Source organism: Gekko japonicus, unplaced genomic scaffold, assembly GCF_001447785.1.
Source record: "Gekko japonicus isolate JY-2015 unplaced genomic scaffold, Gekko_japonicus_V1.1 scaffold22, whole genome shotgun sequence".
Classification (NCBI taxonomy): domain Eukaryota; kingdom Metazoa; phylum Chordata; class Lepidosauria; order Squamata; family Gekkonidae; genus Gekko; species Gekko japonicus.
Window position 1 is genome coordinate 880,441 of NW_015175971.1, and position 17,727 is coordinate 898,167.

Below are 17,727 nucleotides of genomic sequence, written 5' to 3' on the forward strand. Positions count from 1 at the left end.
GTGGAATTCATGACCATAACACATGGGAATGGCCAATAAGTAGGAGGATTTTGTTTTTTTTAAAAGAGGATTGGAAAAATTCATGGAAGACAAAGCTTTCAATGGATATTTAGCAATGACACTAATGACACCGTGGAGTATGGTGATTCTATGGAAGCTCTTGTCACAAGAAATCCCATAAGTCTTTAGGGTGTCACATTACTACTGTTTTCACTTTAATACGCTAAAAAAATCTACTTTTCAAGAATGTGGCTGTATGCAGACTTAACAGAAAGACTGTGGTTTGTCATCACAGGAACAAGACTCGCAGGTCCTTGGTTTATATCATCTTCCCTTCCCCTCCCACCTCCCATTGTATGCAGCTTGAGAAATGAAGACTTCTTGGTTCCCAACAAACCATAGTTTGTTTTTTGTTCTTATCACAAACTTTGGTTTGTTGCTATGTCTGAATGCAGTCTGTACCCCGAGACCAGAATCAGCGCAACTCTGATTGCAACATGTTCTAGCTATGACACAAACCTTTCCTGTGAATTTCCCATGACATCTGGCTGCCCATTGTTGGAGACACAGTGCTAGACCTGATAAACACCCCATTTTCTTACCCAAAATACAGCTCACTAATTGATAGCTTTTAAATAGCCAACAACGCTCACTTTTATTTTCCAATACTAATGATAGTGCTATGATTGAGGAGGATTTATTTAACATTTGGACTTCCCAAAAAACCTTTAGCTTTTCTTTAGAATAACGCTCTTGGTTTTGTTTCTCCAGTGATGCAGATAATGAATAATAGTTATTACTTTCAAGTAGTTACTAGTTCATGTAAATCTGGACTAATTGAGACAATTAGGGGAGGGACTCCATCTCCTTTTAAATGCGTAGATAATCAGGGCTGAAGGAAAATCCCAGTACTTCCCATAAACTCTTGCTTGTGGCAGCTACCTGATTGATATTTGGGGCAGCCCGCTGGGGTCAGGAGGATGGACTTTTCTCACAGACCAGATGGAAAATGAACAAAAGCTATTTCTGATTCATTCAGGTTGTGACAATGGAGCTGAGTAAATTTCTGTCAGAGATATAAGCAAAAAGGGATGATTAACAGATGACTGCCAATCAGGGGTGTGAAGCAGATTTTTGAACTGAATTTACTTTAAAGTTTACATTTTATACTCATTCTCCATTAAGCAGTGATATGAAGGTTTGTGCCCCACAAATACCTTTTGTTTGATTCTTTTTGTAATTTTTAAAAAGCTACTCCTAACTTAAATGCAGCAGTCCTTCTCATGCACCTTCCTGGACCTTTAATTTTTTTTTAAAGTTACTATTATTTCACTGCTTTTCTCTCTCTGCAAGTCTTATTGTTGACCAGATCCTCCCCTCTCCCCCACATGTTTCATACAGTACAAGGAGGTATTAACTAATGGTCTGGGGTTTTATGGAAAGAAAAAGTACTGAGAGGGAATGATTACTCAGGAATCACATTTACATTAAAATAGCTCACAGTTCTGAGGGCCGTAGGTCCAAAACTAAAGGTGAAAACATGCAGTAGAAATGTGGGGAAGAGGCTCTCTCCAGGTTTCCCAATCAATTTGGTCACGTTGGCCAATCCAAAATATCACTTCCGGTGTATCTGGCAAAGCTCCAGCGATGAAACTCTTGAACAACGATATGATGATGGCAACGCAGAAACCAAAATGGCGGCTGTTGAAGTCTGGGGTTGCATGGAATGGGCAGTTCCCCCCCCTTCCCTGTTTTTCTCTTTGGCCCGATGCCATTGTAGTTCTGAGGGTGGCAGGCACCTGTTTTGCAATGTTGGAGATTATTTTGAGTAGAGTCTTCCTTAACTGAATGTGCCTATTGTCACAGTGCCGGAAGGAAGAACAGAGGAAAATATGGCTGTAAGTGTCTGAGCTGGGAAATGGGGGAAAACGTCTGTCGCAAAGATCGGCTTCCTTTTCATTTTGTTTTCTTCCTTTGAATTTCATGAGGCAAAATAGGAACTCTGCATAGAGTACAGCCTGTCAATAGGGTTCCCTACCCTAGCCTGCATGGAGTTTACTTCCGAAGAGGCCAGGAAACAGTCGCTCAAGCTAGTTAAAGAGGTATCACTGTCGATGTCATGAAAAATGGAGTCGTTTCCTGTAAGAGGGAAAACAGGCATGTTAATTGGTCGATCCACCCAGAGAAAGAAAGAGAGTCGGGGTTCTCTGATACAATAACAGCTACACAAGCAACAGAACTGTGCCACTTCAAACGGGGTGGGTGGGTCATCATTTGTGTTAACAAAAAAGCCTCCTTGCATGTAGAAAATTGGTACATTGGGGCTAGTCTAGAACCCTTTTGCCACTCCCCCCCCCCCCGTGGAAGGAACATATATCTTCTCCCCTAAGTGAAACAGACTCTTCTCACAAGATCTTGGACTTTAGACGTTATCTGAGGGCCCCACAAAAACCATATGATGCAATAGCAGACATCTCACTGATGCCATGTCAGAAGGAAGCTTCCAATGTTGCTCTAGAATCTGTAAGACCTCAGTGATGGAATATACTCCTCCCCCCCTGGCCAATGTCATAGGTTCTCCGGGGAAAACTAACATCTTGGGGAGAAAGTTTATAATCTAGCCAACCCTTCTCCTTTTCATATTACATTTCCATGTGCAGATCTGATGCGCGTATGTGCATGCGTAGGGGAACACATTCAAAAACCTGCTTTCTAGAGTGGGGGCAATTGTATAGAAGACTGTACCATGTGTCTGTCTGCATATCTGGACTGGTTCTTCTGCAAGCAAGTATGAAAATGTTGGTTCTTAATTTCCAATTGCTAATTGCTTTTTTGGAGGGGGGGAAAGGGGGGGGATAAATTACACAGGCTTGTTTCTTAAAGCTTATAACAGTTGTGCATGCAATGATAACACTGAAGCAGGGAGGGAAACGGGGAGAAGACACATGGATGTTTGCCAAGGACTTGTTTGCACTGCAGTCTGTGACATTTAAGAAGGGTGAAAACAAACCCAAAAAAAGTGGGAGAGTTCCTTTTCTAACTGACATAAGTAAACAATCTGTGGGAAGCGGTTTGGCCAAGGAGAAGGGATTTTGCATTCCAGCTTAGGAAACTGCAGCTCCTAGGAATTCCAAAATCCAATGGCGTCAATAAGGAAGGCAAGTTTTCGAAAGCAAGGCACGTTAATGGAGATTTGCCTGTAGAGTAACTGCACACCAAAGCAAGTTTGGACTATCCTGAAGATACTGAATCAGGCTCATGGTGGCATTGCTGTCTATTTCTGTCTATTTCAGTCTTTTCCCATTTATATACATGATTCTTCCCTCCTCCATTTTATCAGCATAACAGCCCTGTGAGGTACATTCGGCTGAGAGAGAGAGGGAGTGGCCCAAGTTCATCCAGTGAGCTTTGCAGCTGCACAGAGATTTGAATCTGGGCCTCCGTAGCTTAGGGTTGCCAGCTCCAGGTTGAGAAATACCTGGAGATTTTGGGAGTGGAGCCTGAGGAAGGCGGGGTTTGGTGAGGGGAGGAACTTCAGTGAGGTATAAAAGCCACAGAGTCCACCTTCCAAAGCAACCACTTTCTCCAGGCAAGCTGATCTCTATCACCTGGAGTCCAGTTATAATCCCAGGAGATCTCCAGCGAACACCTGGAAATTGGCAGCCCTACTGTAGCCCTGTAGCTGTACCGCACTGGCTCTTTCCCAAGAGCTGAAACAGACACGCAGAAGCTTCACATGGTGCAATCCACATTCTGGATTGCAGGAACGGGGAAATAAATGGGCATGAGTAGATGTTCCTCCCTTTCCTTCCATTCCTTTCCCAGAATTTTGCTCTGTGTTGCATGCTCAACTCCTGCCAAATTCTACTTGGAAGTAGGAGAATTAAAAAAAAAAATTGTGCTGGGACTGGAACATGTCATAAATTGCCACAGTGTCCATTCTTTTGGTCGTCTCTTCCCCCCTCCTCTGTGATAGCAAAGTGCCTCTCACCTACAGTTGCCAGCTCTGGGTTGGGAAAAATCTGGAGATTTGGGGGTGGGTGGACCCTGGGGAGGGCGGGGTTTGGGAAGGGGCGGGACCTCAGCAGGGTACAATGCCATAGACTGCACCCTCCAAAGAAACCATTTTCTCCAGCAGAACTGATCTTGGTCACCTGGAGATTAATTGTAATAATGGGAGATCTTCAGGGGCCACGAGGAGGTTGGCAGTCCTACTCTCCCCCCCACCCTTCATGGTAATAGGATTATAATAATACTGTCCTGCCTTACAGACCTGCAGTAAGAATTAAGATAGTATGTGCTTTATCACTATTTAATAGGGTTGGACTCTATTTTTGGGTCCCTTTCCCAAATAAATAATTGTCCTGATGTTGTCCCAATGTTTCTCTTTTGATGAGGGCACTGATAAAACTTGGTGAGTTTCAGCTGAACGGTTAACCCTAGGGCTGCCAACTCTTGGTTGGGAAATACCTGCAGATTTGGGGGTGGAACCTGGAGAGGATCTTGGGCAAGGAAGGGATCTCAGCAGGGTATAATGCCATAGAGTCCACCCTCCAAAGCAGCCCTTTTCTCCAAGGGGACTGAACTCTTTGTTTGGAGATCAATGGTAATTCCAAGAGATCTTCAGGCCATACATGGAGGTTGGAAACCCTAGTTAGCCCCCTTCAGAGCTTAGTTACCTCCCCGGGGTCTCTGAATGACTGGGAGGATGCATCTTCCTTCTAGCACATGTATGTGTACGAGCAGGGCTTTTTTTGTAGAAAAAGCCCAGCAGGAAATAATTAGCATAATAGGCCACACCCTGACACCACAGCTCATTAGCATATTAGGCCACAGCCCCCTATTGCCAGAAGTGTGGTCATCCAGCCACACCCACCTTTTGCTTCTTATTCTGTTTACCTTGTTTGTTGTCAAAACCCAGGGCCTTTTTTTGTAGCAGGGACTCCTTTGCATGTTAGTCCACACACGCCTACTGTACCCAATCCTAATGAGTTTCTGCTGTTGGGTGTGGCCTATTATGCTAATGAGTTCCTGCTGGGTGTGGCCAACTCAGGAGCCAGCCGGAACTCCGTTCCTGTGCGTTCCTGCCCAAAAATAGCCCTGTGCACGAGCATTAAGGAACAATGCTTTGCCTAACCGGCCATTTTGTGCGCTGCAGCTGCTGAGGCCTATTTTGAAAACAACAAGAACAACACACCAATCTCCTTTGCTTTTCAACCTGTGGAAGACAGCCCATTCTAGAGTCAGTTGAAACCGAATGAAGCAGACAGTGTCGAATCTTCAGCCATGCATAAATGCGGGGCTCGTAGTGTGAGAACTGGGGTGTTTCAGACGCAGTTCCTTTGCGACATATTGCACTGTGTACAATATATGTAAAGTAGGCTACAGATGACAGGGAGAAAGTTGATTCATTTGGAATGTGGTGGTGTTGGGGGAGAGTTTTAGGGATACCATGGACTGCCACAAAGACAAGTAAGGGAGCTCTGGATCAAATCAAGCCTGAACTCTCCCTAGAAGCTAAAATGACTAAACTGAGGCTATTGTACTTCGATCACATTATGAGAAGGCAAGAGCCACTGGAAAAGACAATAATGCCAGGAGAACCTGAAGGCAGCAGGAAAAGAGGAAGAACCAACATGACACGGATGGACTCCATCAAGGAAGCCACAGACATCAGTTTGCAACACCTGAGCAAGGCTGTTAATGATAGGATGTTTTGGAGGTCACTAATTCTTAAGGTGTCCATAAGTCAGAAGTGATTTGACACGACTTAACACACACACACACACACACAGAGGCTAAATTGCAGTTTATGTTGGGATGGCCATTAGCACACAACAGCGAATGGTATCAGCTCACCATTGCCACTTCCTTCCCACTGTTGCTAGGGAATGGGAGAGCCAACCCACGTGAGACAACACTGCCCGTGTCTGACCCGAATGGCCAGTATAGTGCTGGCGTGTGACGTCACACGGGCCCCTCAGCTCGTGTTGCTCCTGCACCATTTTAACCTCCCAGCCCTCCACTGCCATACTTCCCAAAATGAGGTATCCATGGTCAGAGCGTGGGATGTGGAATTCAGTCACAGATGGACTAGGGGGCTTTAGATCTGTCGTGATGATCTTCCAGCCACAGATCTGCTGACTGGGAACTTGAACGTCACGCGCACACAAATCGTTGGAAGGACAGAAGAGATAAGAGCTATCAGTTTACATGCTAAAGAATTCTGTACACAACCAGATGAATCCAAATTGCACGGAATGTAGCCGTCTGCCTGACACAACAGTATATATTGTCTGAGGTTACTCTTCCCTGCCTCTCCCAAACTCAAAGGCAGCATATACACTGCAAAGTTACTCTCGCTTTATATCAGTTTAATAATTGTGGTTCCCTCCAACTAAAGAATCGACTGGGAAGTCGATTACTGTAAAGTTGCTTAGAATTCTCTGTTAGAGATCCCTAGCTCCTCCTACAATGAAATGTCAGTTCTCAGAGGTCTCTTTTGAATGGGTTTAACTTTGTAGGGTAAATATGCCCCAAATCTCTATGGGGTTTACTAACAAGGCCACGGTTGAGAGGACATCACTCCTAAGCTGGTAGAAACAGAACAGGCAAATATCTTTCAAGCCCTTTGAATCTTATAAGAAAAAAAAAATACAAAAGTCATTTTGTAAGAACTGGGTGCGTGTGGTCACCAAAATGTGTGGCTCTGCTCCTCTCACTTGAGGTTGTAGGTAGTGGCATTGGGGGACCAGGGAATGTGTGTGCATGTCTGAATGGTGCCCATGGAAAAAGCAAAATTTCTTCCACACAGAAACCAGCATGGAGTTGGGGGTGAAGGCTTCTCTAGCATTTTTCGTGGCTCATTTAAAATCCCCCCCCAAAAAAAACACCTATAGCTTTGATCAACACAATCCAGAAAAAGAGCCCCAAAGAGTAGTTATCTGGCAGGTCATTTTGAAGAGGTCCAACACGGCTGTTGTGCTACAACACCACACAGTTGACCTGTGTGTGAACCATTCATTTGTGCCATCATGAGTGTGTTAATATTTTAGGTTTGGTTGGGTCTGCCTGGTGTATATCTGTGTTCAGGAAATGGTTCTAATACACCAGATGGCTCTTTGGGGGGAATTCCAAAATAAGGTTTTGCAATTTTAAATCCCAAGATGTCATCATGTTACATGTGTGATCCCTGATTAGCTATGATTACTCTAGGAAAGATGCTCTAATCAGGGGGGGAAACAGGGTCAAAGGAAGGGAATACATGGGAAACAGACAGCTTCTTGCCAAACCCAGAACCTGAAAGGAAAATCCCTCCAGTTTCAGCTGCTCTTGTCACTATCCCTGTATCTCTGTGACAGAAACTCCCCCACAAACAGTGAAATTCCCAAGTCTATGCAGTTTCTAGGGCTGATTGACACAGGACTTTTGTATGTAAGTCCAGGGCTATTTTGGGGTTGGCCACACCCAGCAGGAACTCATTAGCATAATAGGCCACACCCAGCAGAAACTCATTAGCATAATAGGCCACACCCAACAGCGGAAACTCATTAGGACTGGCTACATTAGGGGTGTGTGGCCTAACATGCAAAGGAGTTCCTGCTATTTAAAAAAGCCCTAAACAGAATGAGAAGCAAAAGGTGAGTGTGTCTGGGTCACCACACTTCTGCGAGCATGGGGTGTGTGGCTTAATATGCTAATGAGCTGTGCTGTCAGGGGTGTGTCCTAATAAGCAAATGAATTTCTGCGGTTGGGTGTGGCCTATTATGCTAATGAGTTCCTGCTGGGCTTTTTCAGGCATTGAACTGAGCTTTGTGCTTGTGTCATGGTCCCTTCCAGCCTACTCAGTGATTCTGACTCAGAATCCCTAGGGGAGGAGCCAGCGTCCGTGAACAAGGAGGACCAGAGGGACCAGGAAGGGCCCAGCACTGCAGACTCACCTGCAGACGATGCCTCCTCAGTCCCAGAGGCCACCCCATCAGAGCCTGCACCAGCCCGTGAGATAATCACCAGGCCTCTGCCTTGTCCTGTAGCTCCCAGGACCCTCTTCCAGTCTGCAGGAATGCTGGTGGCAGAGAACCCAGGCCAAAGTGGCACAAAGGAGGCAACGTGTCTGGCTGGCTACACGCAACACTAGGGTAGAGCAGTGCACTTCGGTGAGTCCTTGCAGGATCCTGGCCAGTGTGCAGAGCCCTCCCAGGAACTCCAGCACCCTCAGCAACACAGCTGGGCTCAGTTACATCCCAGTCTATTTAAGCTAGGGCCTGGGAAAGACAGCTTTGCTGGATCAACTGATTTATAAGGCCGTGGCTCTTGCTTGCTAGAGCTGACCCCAGCCCCTGTCTGCCCTGAACCCCTGAGCCTACTCAGTGATTGTCTGACTCTTGGGGCAGACCAGCCAAAGCCTTGTGTGCATGCTGTCCAATATATATAACAGTTTATGTGATTGCTGTGCTATATAGATGTCTGTGTTATGATGCTAATGACGCATAGGTTCCCCAACTTATTTGGCCTACTGCCAAAAGGCTGCTTTAGATAAGTTCTGGACTCTTCTTTCTTTATGCTTCCACCACCCCCTTATTTGTATTCAACACCCCCCAACTGCACCCAAGGCTCCGACTGCCCACCTGGATTGTTCCAGCACCCTCGGGGGGCGGTATTGCCCACTTTGGGAACCAGTGTGACCTGCTACCATCACATGGTCTGTCCCACTTCAGTATCAGCAAGATCCGGTTGAGACATACTTGTGTATGTACTAGTGTGCAGATGGCTTTGTGAGTGTTGAGTCACAAGCTATGCCCTACACAGGTGCATCATGGCCTATAAGTGAACCCAAAGGTTGCTGTTTTCCAAACCTCTAAACCCAAGCTGCTTATTTTGTGTGTTATCACACACACATTCATTGTTGCTCTGTCTAGCATTCGGTTTGGGGTGCCTGTTCCTGGCAACTGCTCCCTCCCTCAGTCGGGGAAGCATCAGAGGAAACAGGCTGGGCCCTGACTGTTTGCTTGTGGCAGGATTTACTCATCTCGGGCAACAGCAAACCCTGTGAGGGAGTGATACCTGTTAATCATAGCAGGGACTTCATTCAGTGGCTAGGAGACGGATGCCAGGAAGAGGCTTGCTTCTCCCAAAATGACTGGACAGCAGGCCATCTGCACATTTTGCCTCCTATCTCTGGATCTACAGAATGCTAAAGATATATTTTTTAAAAATGCTGGGAAGTCAGTCCAATTAATGGTCTGAGTGGACAACCAGGTCACACGACAACCCTATTAAACCTTCCTCTGTGAGCCTCTCCCTACCTTACTGTCTGTGCTGGGCCCTGGAAGCTTCCGCTTCCTTCCACGGGATTCTAAAGCAAGCAGATGAGAGTGCAGAGATACATGGTAATAGCTGAATTGTGTGTGAATCATTTTTCTCCCATGTTCCACCACACTTGCTTTATGAACCAGCCCTTAAAGGTACAGAAGACTTCTCAGGATCTGCATTGGGCAACCCTGGACAGAAGCCTTGGTGTTCCAGCTTGGAGGTGTCAACAACGGCTGGTTCCCAGTGAGTCTTACCATAGGGGTTCATGTGGTCACCTGGCATTTGTGGTGGGGTGAGACCTTGCTGGAAGGGGTCAGTGGCATAGTTGCTTTGATCCATCGCTACGATCTGCTGCTGCGGTGGTGCTAGCGGCGTGTAGGATGTCATCATCCCTTCCATTCGGTTGGACATTACTTCTGCAAAGAAAGACAATGGACTTCACGCTGTGTTTCCTCAGTGAGATTATGAACGTTGCAGTGCCTTCAGCCCTGAGAGGTTGTGCCAAGATTATCAGGGCAGAGCCAGAATGGGAGAAGTTTTAATGAACATTTTCTTCCATATCAAATGGCAACTCTCCCTTTTGCAGCTCTTGGGGGGTGGGGGTGGGGGTGGAACTGAAGTGAAAGGAGACAACAGTGTTTGTATATTTAGGAAACACTGGCCAGAACAAGCCGTCTTCACGTTCACCAAGTGATCCCTGATTGACTGGTATCACAAAGGCAAAATGTCTAGAATGCATTTCCTTCAGTGATGCTGGCAAGCTAGGTCTAAAAGCGATTGACTAAATAGTGAGCTGGTGTCATCATGCTAACAGTGTGATAGCTGGTAGAAGGTAAAAAAGAAGCCCTGAGCAGGAAGAAAATGGCATAAATGCAGCAGAAGACAGGAGAAATAAATGGTATTAAACATGGCTGGAAAAAAGGTGAATGTTTGTTCAGGTCAGGGTTTTTTAAAGGAAATTTCAGCTACTGAAAGAACTAATTTCCACCCTGAAATAGAAATGGGTGAATATTTGGCACAGTCTGAGTGGTTTTGGATACATCTTTTGTTTTCAATATCTATCAGTCACATTTCCATCCCGCCCTTTCTCCAAGGAACACTGTTTTAACCCTCCATTTTTTCCTGAAAACATAACTGTGAGATACATTAAGAGAGTCTAACTGGCCCAAGATCACTCGATCAGTTTCACAAGTAAGAATGGATTTGAACCTGGGTCCCCTGGATTACTCGATAACACCCTGAGATCCCTTGGCGAAGCTTTCCCCAGATTACACCTTGGTGCAGAAGAACTTGCACCCATCGATTTCTGTATGAGGAAGGTGTGTTCATTTAGGAAAAATGCGAAGGCCCATTTGTTATTATAACCTTTGCTGAATATTGTTCTTTCTTTGTTGTTCTGCACCTCTGTAGCGTTCAAGGAGATCAGACTCAAAGGGAGAGAATGGAAAGGGAGAACAGACATGGAACGCCCTGATGGTGGTGCTGTGTGTAGGCTGGGTCTATACTTTATTATATTATTACATGTATACCTCACCTTTCTCTTAAAGATACAAGGAGGCTAGGGTTTCTGCTGCCAACCTGGTCCGATCAGGGAGCCAGTGGGCAAGCAAGAAGAAAATCTTTCTCCCATCTTCTCAGGTCCTGTTTCCAAGTTACCATCCCACAGGGCATGTTGGGAAGTGTAGTTCCCCCTCCCCCCCCAGGTGCCCCAAGGCATGACACCTCAATGAACATAGTTGGGGGCACTGAACCACCATTGGTATTGGCACCCAGCACAGTAAGTGGGGAAGGGAGAGGGGGAAACAAGAATAAAAGCAAAAATGAGTGGAAGTCAAAGAATAAGGGTTGTTTGGGGTTTTTTTAAACAAAGAATGAGTTGGTATGCTCCTTACTGAAGACACAGAGTTAGTATCCTTGAAAAAAGTTCCAAGCCTGTGATTTGATTGTCCAAAGTGTAGATTTAGGAATGAGCAGCTGCTGAAATTGTTGCTGTCGCATGCACTTTGTCATCGGTGTAAAAGGATACAGTGATGTGAGATAGCTGCACCATCGGCATAAACTGGTTTAAGCAAAATTCTTTCTCCCCTGGGAACTGAAATTTGGGTGTTGGGAAGGGGTAGGGTCTAACAGAGAATTCAGCAGGTGCACCAAAACAACAGTTGCCAGGACCTTTGGAGGTAAGTTATAATGCTCACACTAGTTTTAAACCATTTTGTCTAAAACCTGTGTAAATTTCTTGTGTTTCAGGGAAAGTTCGGTAACCTCAGACAATATAATGTGCCCTTCTCCCTCTGCAAGTGGATAGCTCCAGCTCCCTTCTCATCTACAATGGGGTGGGTAAGTTTAACCACAATGGTTAAACTGTTGTAAAACCATTTTGCAGCGGCACTAGCCTCTCGCCCTTGGGGCATTGTAGCTATGACCTATTGCACTATCAGTACCAGGTGAATTCTTTGCACACCATTCCTAACACTTAAAAATAATGTAAAGTTAAGAAAGGAACTGGATTTCCTTATGCTGTGGAATAATTCTGAACCCCTTGCAATCCTTCTGAGATTGTTCAAAAGGGCCTCTTTATTTCTGCCAGGGTGGAATTAGGAGCTGCTAATTGTTTCCTTGAAATCAACTCCCACGATCTGGGCTCAAGACTCCAACGTTAAGCAATGCCAGTCTGGTGACTGTTTCATCTGTCATACATATGCAGTGGTTTGTTGCATGTTCCCTTCCATTAAGGTTTTGCAAGCAGTTTGGGGTGGAAAGTCATGTTTGTCCAGAGCTTGGCGCAACAGTGTGCCAGCCCTGACTGGCGCCGATGGGTGCCAATATGGCAAAAACAGATAACGATAATCCGATGCTAATGCTATCTGGAAAAAGGAGTTGCAACATGGAGTGTGTGAGTGGCATGCAGGAAAAGAGTGACTCGGAGGCCTAATTGGCCGGGGTTCCTCTTTCCTGTCCAAGCGTTGGGCTCCAACTGCTTTTTAATGGGGGCCACATATTGAACAGGTCAGCAAGTCCAGCTCCACCCACTGACTCAAGGCAGCACTACCTAGATGAGGCTGTGGCTCACTGGCAGAACATCTGCTTGGCATGCAGAAGGTCCCAGGTTCAATCCCTCGCATCTTCCGTTAAAAACATTGGGTAGGAGGTGATGTGAAAGATCTCCGCCTGAGACCCTGGAGAGCTGCTGCCAGTTTGAGTAGACAATACTGGCCTTGATGGACCAAGGGTCTGATTCAATATAAGGCGGCTTCATGTGTCCCCTTTGCAATGCAGAAAAAGGGTACCCAAGCCTATATTTTCCCCACCAAGATAATAAAGGGTCATTTACAAGGGGGGAAATGGAGAGCTGGTGTAGCCTAACAATTAGTACATATGAATCAGAAAGTCCTTGGCTGGAATCTTGACTCTGCCACAGATTCAGGCTGTGGCCTTAGGCAATCACCTAATAATACTACTAAACTACCCCATAGGGTGTTTAAGGCTTGCAAGAAAATAATAACAGATAGCATTTTCAAGACCTGAAAGGATTGTTAATAATTGGGTGGGGGATACTTCCCTACCAGCCAAGCCCCCACTGCCATCATTTCCTCCAGCTAAGCTCTGGGTCTGACTGGGGAGTATGCTGGAGAGAGGGCTGAAAGGGGAACCTGGCTGCTGTGGGGAGGGCAAAAAACTCCCCTCACTGATTCTTCTTTGGAAATCCCATCTCCCTTTCATCATGCCTCAGCAAAACGTGGTAGAACATTTCCCCTGCGTGCTGGAATGGTACATCTATGGTTGCCAGTTCTGGGTTTGGAGATTCTTAGAGATTTGGGGGTGGCTCCAGGGGGAGGGCAGGTTTGGGGAGGGGAGGGACCTCAGTAGGGTACAATGCGATGGAGTCCACCCTCCAAAGCAGCCATTTTCTCCAGGGGAACGAATCTCAAGCATCAGGAGGCCAGTTGTAATTCTGGGAGATGTCCAGGCCCCACTTGGACATTGACCACCCTAGGTACAGTCCCAGACCAGCTATGCTATGTGATTCCACCTCCCACTTTTTGGCTCCCTAAACATTTATTTTGCATTGTAATGGCTTTTCTTTTTCACATTTAAGTATTTTGTGTGTGCCCTGATCTGGACGGCCCAGGATAGCCCAAATTGGTCAGCTCTCAGAAGTGAAGTATGGTCATCCCTGGTCAGTACATGGATGGGAGACCACCAAGGAAGTCCAAGGTTGCTATGCAGATGCAGGCTATGGCACACCGCCACTGTTTGTCTCTTGCCTTGAAAACGCTATGGGGTTGCCATACGTCAGCTGTGACTCGATGGCACTTTCCACCACCATTTTGTGATATTCTGCATGATTCTGGCCATCTACTCTAAAATTGTGTCACGGAACAGAAAAACAGGACTGCCTGGACAGAACCCAACACCTCCACCAGTAATCCCTGTTGTCCCCTCCATGTCCCAATCATTGCTTCACCTTGACCTAATCGCTGAGAATTCTGCTGCTCCTGCTGCTGCTGATGTCGTCGGGCCAATTTCTTCATCTGAGGAAGAGGGGAAAGCCAGAGTCAACAGGTGTACCCGGATTGAAATGCCACACACACTTCACTCCCTCTTGCCACACACCTACATCTCTCTTCCTTCAACACTGATGAATGACCATCTATGAACACGATGCTTTGTGCTAAGGCATCTCTTTGGTTCTCAAAAAAAACCCCACCCCAATGCCTACCCTGCGTGTAGTGTTGTCCAAGGTCTCAGGCAGGGAAGGGTCATTCATTCCCAGCCTTGCTGCAGTTTAACTGGAGCCTTTTAATTAGAGATGTCAGGGACTGAACTGGAGATCTTCTGATTGCAAGACCTGAGCTCTACTATGGAGCTCTGACATCTCTTCTTAAATCCCATCACCTCCCTACGCTTGTTCAACCTCTTAATTCTTCTTCCTGACTGAGACAGAGTCTGCCTTCTGTACTGGTATGTGCCCCTCTTCAACACTATCAGCTCATGTTCCGAGCTATCTGTAAATCAGTTTGCATCTGGCAATCATAGATGCTGTCCAGGTGGGCCACTAGAACTCTTTTCCCACATCTGAGGCTGGCTTAAGGCTTAAGGGAGGGGAATGGCACACTTGTACATTCAGTCATGTATAGGATGGAGCTCATTCTCTTCTGACTGCCATAGCTGGATTTATGTACAAGCTAAGTAAGATACAGTTGAATCCAACTCTAGGGTTGCGGTGCTCATCTCCGTTTCAAAGCCGAAGAGCCAGCGCTGTCCGAAGACGTTTCCGTGGTCATGTGGCCGGCATGACTAAACACCAAGGCGCACGGAACGCTGTTACCTTCTCACCGAAGTAGTACCTATTTATCTACTTGCAATTTCTTGCTTTCGAACTGCTAGGTTGGCAGGAGCTGGAACTAGAGACGGGAGCTCACTCATATGCGGCACACTTGGGTCTACCAAAAGACCCTACTAAATTTCAATTTTAGAATAATACACTTTTTTTGGTAATGCTAAGGGGCCTCTTAAACTTGACATAGCTCAGGGCCTCAGCACAATCTGGCCCGGCTGACTGATGTTACAAAACAGACTTCAGGTCCTGAGTTCTGAGTGACAGCTATAAAAATGTTTGGTTTTCAGGTTTGGGGGGATATGTTGGGAGTATGTCTGTAGCCGGTTTCTGACTTTTATGGAAATGCCAAGAACAATAACCCTGTGAGTGAGATATAAGAATCTTCATAAATAGAATTCTCATTCATATAAACCAGTATTATTGTACACACTCCTTTAACCTGTGTTTTTTTCTGGGCAGTTCCAGATGTCAGGGAGAAGAGGCACCGGAAGCGACTCACATTTCCTATACTGAACGCCCACATTCTCTCTCCTGCTTCTCCCCACCTCCCATCTCTGTATATAAACCTTAGACACCTTGAGGGGGAAAATGCATGAGGGCCACTTTGGAGGTTGCACAGGAAGTACAGCAAAATAATAATAATGGGCAAGTCACTCCCACTTCCGGTCCCCCCATTGTAACTTGATTCCCTATGTGATCTTCTCCTTCTGATTAAAAGCCAAATTCTATCGATGTAGCCAGATTTGTCACTAGAAATTTTGCCCGGTGAAATCTGAAGTTCATTTCTGACAAAATGCCAGGGGAATTTGAAGAGCAGTCAAAAGTGTTTTGATAAGACTAGCAAAAAAAATATCTCATTTTAAAATAAAAATTACTAGGGTGTGTATACGTGTAACACATCCCTTACTGGAGCCATTCTGGCTACATTTTAGGTCTTGTGGTTTTGTTCTGCCATTTAAGTCCTTACCTTTGCTCTTTGATTCTGAAACCACACCTGGACAACGCGAACACTGAGGCCTGTTTCAGCTGCTAGCGTTTCCCTAACCTGCAGGGTAAGGAATGCAAAAAATTCCAAAGATGTTAGGGGGCTTACATGGAATATTGCTGAAATCCAATGGAAATTGCTAGAGTTGTTACTGCAAAATTTGGAAGTTAAGTTTCCAACAATTCACAGTGAGATCAGGAGGATCAAAGAATAGCTTTTGTGATGGGATTGTATAGGGTTGCTATATTCCAGTTCCCGAAATCCAGGTGATCTAATCTGCATATTATGTGAATGGTTTGCTGGCTACGCGAATCAAACAGATTGAATGTTTCATTGTGTACCGGCTGGTTTGTGTTCGCTCTTGGCAATGTTCACAAAAAAGCTGAGGTAGGATCAGAGGAGCCACTTTTTTATCTGATGGTTTGCTCATGCCAGGGTTTGAGCCTGCTTTCTTCTTAGACAACAGCAAAGACTTATTAGGGAAGAGATGTAGCATGGTGAGAACAATGGAAGACAGGAGCAGGCTGATTTCTCAGTAAAGAACTGGGCAGAATACTGCCTGTACATTTTGCCTTCTATTACTTGATCAACAAGGACTAGAAACTTTCTAAAAATAACAGTTTGGAATTCTGGTCAACTAGTGGCTGAAATGGACACTGGGGACATGCTCAGAATCCAGCCCAAACACAAAATATTGGGAACCCTAGGAATGCGGAGAGAATACATTGCACGGGATAAGAAGGGGATTGTGATACTGGTATTCAAGATGTCTAGAGTTGTCAAATCAATGTTGTGTTTCCAAGCCTGTCTACAGACTTGGAATCCACAAAGCTTTGCATGGATGCCTTGCTAACACAGGCTGTTCAAGCATGTTGTTGATGATGATGTAAATGTCTATGTTGCATTTTGCTTGCAATAGTGAAGCCATAAACACTTACTAGCAGAACTAGCCTAGTGGCATGGAAGGTTTTTTGCCAAAAAAAAAAGGTAAAATATGTTTGCAGTTCAACTTCAGCCAGGGAAGACAAAGTTGTAATTTGTCCAGGATTAAAACCTAGGAAGTTACAGTAAGTTTGTGGATAGATTCAGGTAGGGCAGCCATGTTGGTCTGAAGCAGCAGAACAAAGTTTGAGCCCAGGGGCACCTTTAAGACCAGCAAAGTTTTATTCAAGGTATAAACTTCAGTAAAGAAGGTAAAGGTTCCCTTGCTTGAAAGCCAGTCGAGTCCGACTGTAGGGTCGCGGTGCTCATCTCCGTTTCAAAGCCGAAGAGCCAGCGCTGTCTGAAGACATTTCCGTGGTCATGTGGTTGGCATGACTAAACACCAAGGCGCACGGAACGCTGTTACCTTCCCACGGCAGTGGTACCTATTTATCTACTTGCAATTTCTTGCTTTCGAATAGCTAGGTTGGCAGGAGCTGAAACTAGAGACGGGAGCTCACCCCATCATGCGGCACACTCGGGTCTCGACCTGCTGAACTACTGATCTTCCACAGCCTGCAGTTCTGCGTCTTAACCACCTAAGCCACCACAGCTCCATTCCTCAGAGCTTATTCCTTGATTAAAACTTCATTGGTCTTAAAAGTGCCACTGAACTCAAACTTTGTTCAATAAGTTTGCGGGTACAGGATGCAAAGTGGGAAGGAGTCCAAGGAGAAAGGGAAGCTATGGGGGAACAGAAGCAGAACAGGGGGGAAAAAGTACGTAGAAGAAAGGAAACCTGTGACAGAAAGTGAAGGAAAAGAAGTCTTGATTGGGGGTGAATGGCATTCAGTTCCCTTCTCAGGCACAAAGATAACTTGAACAAGATACTTTTTCTTTCACCCTGTCCAATAGAGTTTTTGCCAGGGTAAAATGGGGGGGGGGGATGTATGCTATCTCTGTGGAGGGCGGGTGGAATAAAAATGTACTGGATGCTTGTAAAGAGAGGCAAAAAAACAAGAGCCAAAGAATGATTTTTATTAGGACAAAATGGTCCCTAATAAAAGATATTACATGGCATTTGGCTTTGGACCGGCAGTTTCTTTGAACCAATGTGGCTCCTTGCTATGTTTGTAAGGAGAGTGTTTTCCTTAGATTTTCAGTTATA

At 45.6% G+C, this 17,727-nt stretch overlaps 1 protein-coding gene across 1 annotated transcript in view; it reads right to left on the reverse strand.

The window, feature by feature from the left end:
- Positions 1-1,431: 1,431 nt before the first annotated feature.
- The window catches only part of LMX1B (LIM homeobox transcription factor 1, beta), a 201,390-nt gene continuing 185,094 nt past the window's right edge, over positions 1,432-17,727 (reverse strand). The window contains exons 5-8 of the mRNA XM_015426064.1: positions 15,621-15,698; positions 13,778-13,844; positions 9,588-9,728; positions 1,432-2,139 (exon numbers count right to left, since the gene is read on the reverse strand). Coding sequence (XP_015281550.1) covers positions 1,982-2,139; positions 9,588-9,728; positions 13,778-13,844; positions 15,621-15,698 — 444 coding nt within the window. The 3' untranslated portion in view covers positions 1,432-1,981. The remainder of the gene's footprint in view (positions 2,140-9,587; positions 9,729-13,777; positions 13,845-15,620; positions 15,699-17,727) is intronic.